This window comes from Tupaia chinensis, unplaced genomic scaffold (genome assembly GCF_000334495.1).
Source record: "Tupaia chinensis unplaced genomic scaffold, TupChi_1.0 Scaffold000115_1, whole genome shotgun sequence".
In the NCBI taxonomy this organism is placed as follows: domain Eukaryota; kingdom Metazoa; phylum Chordata; class Mammalia; order Scandentia; family Tupaiidae; genus Tupaia; species Tupaia belangeri.
This window is the reverse complement of record NW_006159579.1, coordinates 3,377,523-3,379,292: the sequence shown is the minus strand read 5'-3', so window position 1 is coordinate 3,379,292 and position 1,770 is coordinate 3,377,523. Positions and strand designations below refer to the sequence as shown.

The 1,770-nt window shown below is 43.6% G+C and overlaps 1 protein-coding gene across 2 annotated transcripts in view; it reads right to left on the bottom strand.

Moving 5' to 3' along the window:
• Positions 1–1,770, bottom strand: part of CNBD2 (cyclic nucleotide binding domain containing 2) — a 59,844-nt gene that overhangs the window by 44,805 nt on the left and 13,269 nt on the right. For both annotated transcript variants that reach the window (XM_006144078.1, XM_006144079.2), the window contains exon 4: positions 1,524–1,687. In XM_006144078.1, the coding sequence (XP_006144140.1) occupies positions 1,524–1,687 (164 nt within the window). The remainder of the gene's footprint in view (positions 1–1,523; positions 1,688–1,770) is intronic.

The window sequence follows — 1,770 nt, the reverse complement described above, 5'->3', positions numbered from 1 at the left end:
TGTTTCTCTTCTCTTCCATCTCTGTTAGCTTCGCCATTATGAATGTTCTAAATTCTTTATCAGACATTTCCATTATTTCTATTGACTGTCTGTGGATAAAGAGGAGTTATTCTTTTCCCTTGGAAGAGAGGTATTTTCTTGCTTTCCCATAATTCTTGTGGCCCTGTGGTGATTTCTAGCCATCTGATGGATGGTGTTTTTCTTCCCAAACTTTGAAGTTCAATCTGAGCATCGAGGAGCATGCAGAAAAGGAAACAGAGAGAGAGAAACAAAAGCAACAACAACAAAAAGAAATGGAGAAAAAATAAGAGAAAAACTAAAAAAAAAATAAAAATAAAAATAAAAAAAACCTAAAACAAATAATATTTAAAAAAAAAAATTTTTAAAGCAAAAATTAGAAAACTGCCTGGCACACACACCACGCGAAATGGCTAGATCTCAGGAGCCATGAAGGTGTCTTCAAGAAGGCTTCTTCCCTTGCCTCTCCTGGGTTGGGAGGGGGAGAGGGAATTATTAACAAGATAAAGGAAAAGGAGGGGCCAGCAAGCCCAGAAAATGCTTTGCCTTAAAAATTTTAAAAAGGAAAATTTTTTTTAAAAAATGAGAAGACAGAGACAGAAACAGAGGTAGAGAGAGACAAAGACAGATACAGAGACAGGAGGCTTGAAAGGGGTCTTCTTTTTTTTTTTTTTTTAGAGAGAGAGATTTTTGCCATAGGGCGCGTGCACTCGCCAGACAGACAGAGAGAGACATAGAGACAGAAAGCGAGAAATCACCCCCCGGGGGGATGGTCACGCCTCAATCCCTTCTCCTCCATTCTCCTCTCGGGATCTTGGGCACATAGGCACACGCGCCCGGTGTGAGTTTTAAGCCACCGGGTCCGAGACGTGAACCGCGGTCGACTACATGGGAGTCCAGCAACATAGCCATTACGCTAACTGCTGGTTCCTGAAAGGGGTCTTCTTACCACATGAGTTTGTGTGCTGGAGGCTGAATTATCAGTGGAAAATCTTCATTTCTCTGTTTCTCCTGAAATGGCTAGTTCTCAGGAGCCATGAAGATGTCTTCCAGAAATGATAAATTTTATCTACAGATCATTTTTTTTTTCTAATTCAAGTTCACAGACCCTATTTTGTTGTAGTACTCACCTGAAAACAATACAATCACCTGTGAGCTATTGTAGCTTGTAGGGCTTAGATTTGAGTTTTAACTCTGCTCCTAGTTATCTGGGTCACCCTAGGATGAGTCATTTTGTCCTTCTAAGCCTGTTTCCTATGGCTCAAAAATGAGGACATTTGACCAGATCCTTTCTGAGGTTCCTACCAGATCCTCTTCAAGTTCAATGTCTACAATTCTACTGTAACACTAACAGTGACCACTAATGTGAACTGACAGAAGATTTTTCATGACTGATACTCTACAGAAGAGTGGGCAGATCTGCCTCACCTTCTCAGTCCAGCTCTTCTTATCCAGCCCAGCCCTAGCCCAAGAGCCAAGGGCGAAGGGCCAAGCCCCTCACTGACCTTTCAAAGCGCATGACTTTGGCCAGGAGAAGCTGCAAGGCCTCTGAGTAGTTCCGGTAGCTATCCATAACCTGCAAGAGGTTACAGAGAGCCTGGATCTCACGCTCTGTCCTCCAGGAAGGCTTCTTCTGTGCAATCTGAATGGCCCCTGGAGGGAAGTGACCCTGGGGAGAGAGGGTCAGAGTGACATATAGGACCTGGCAGTTTTCCCCATGGGCCAGCTGGCTACTCCCCACACTGCTGTATG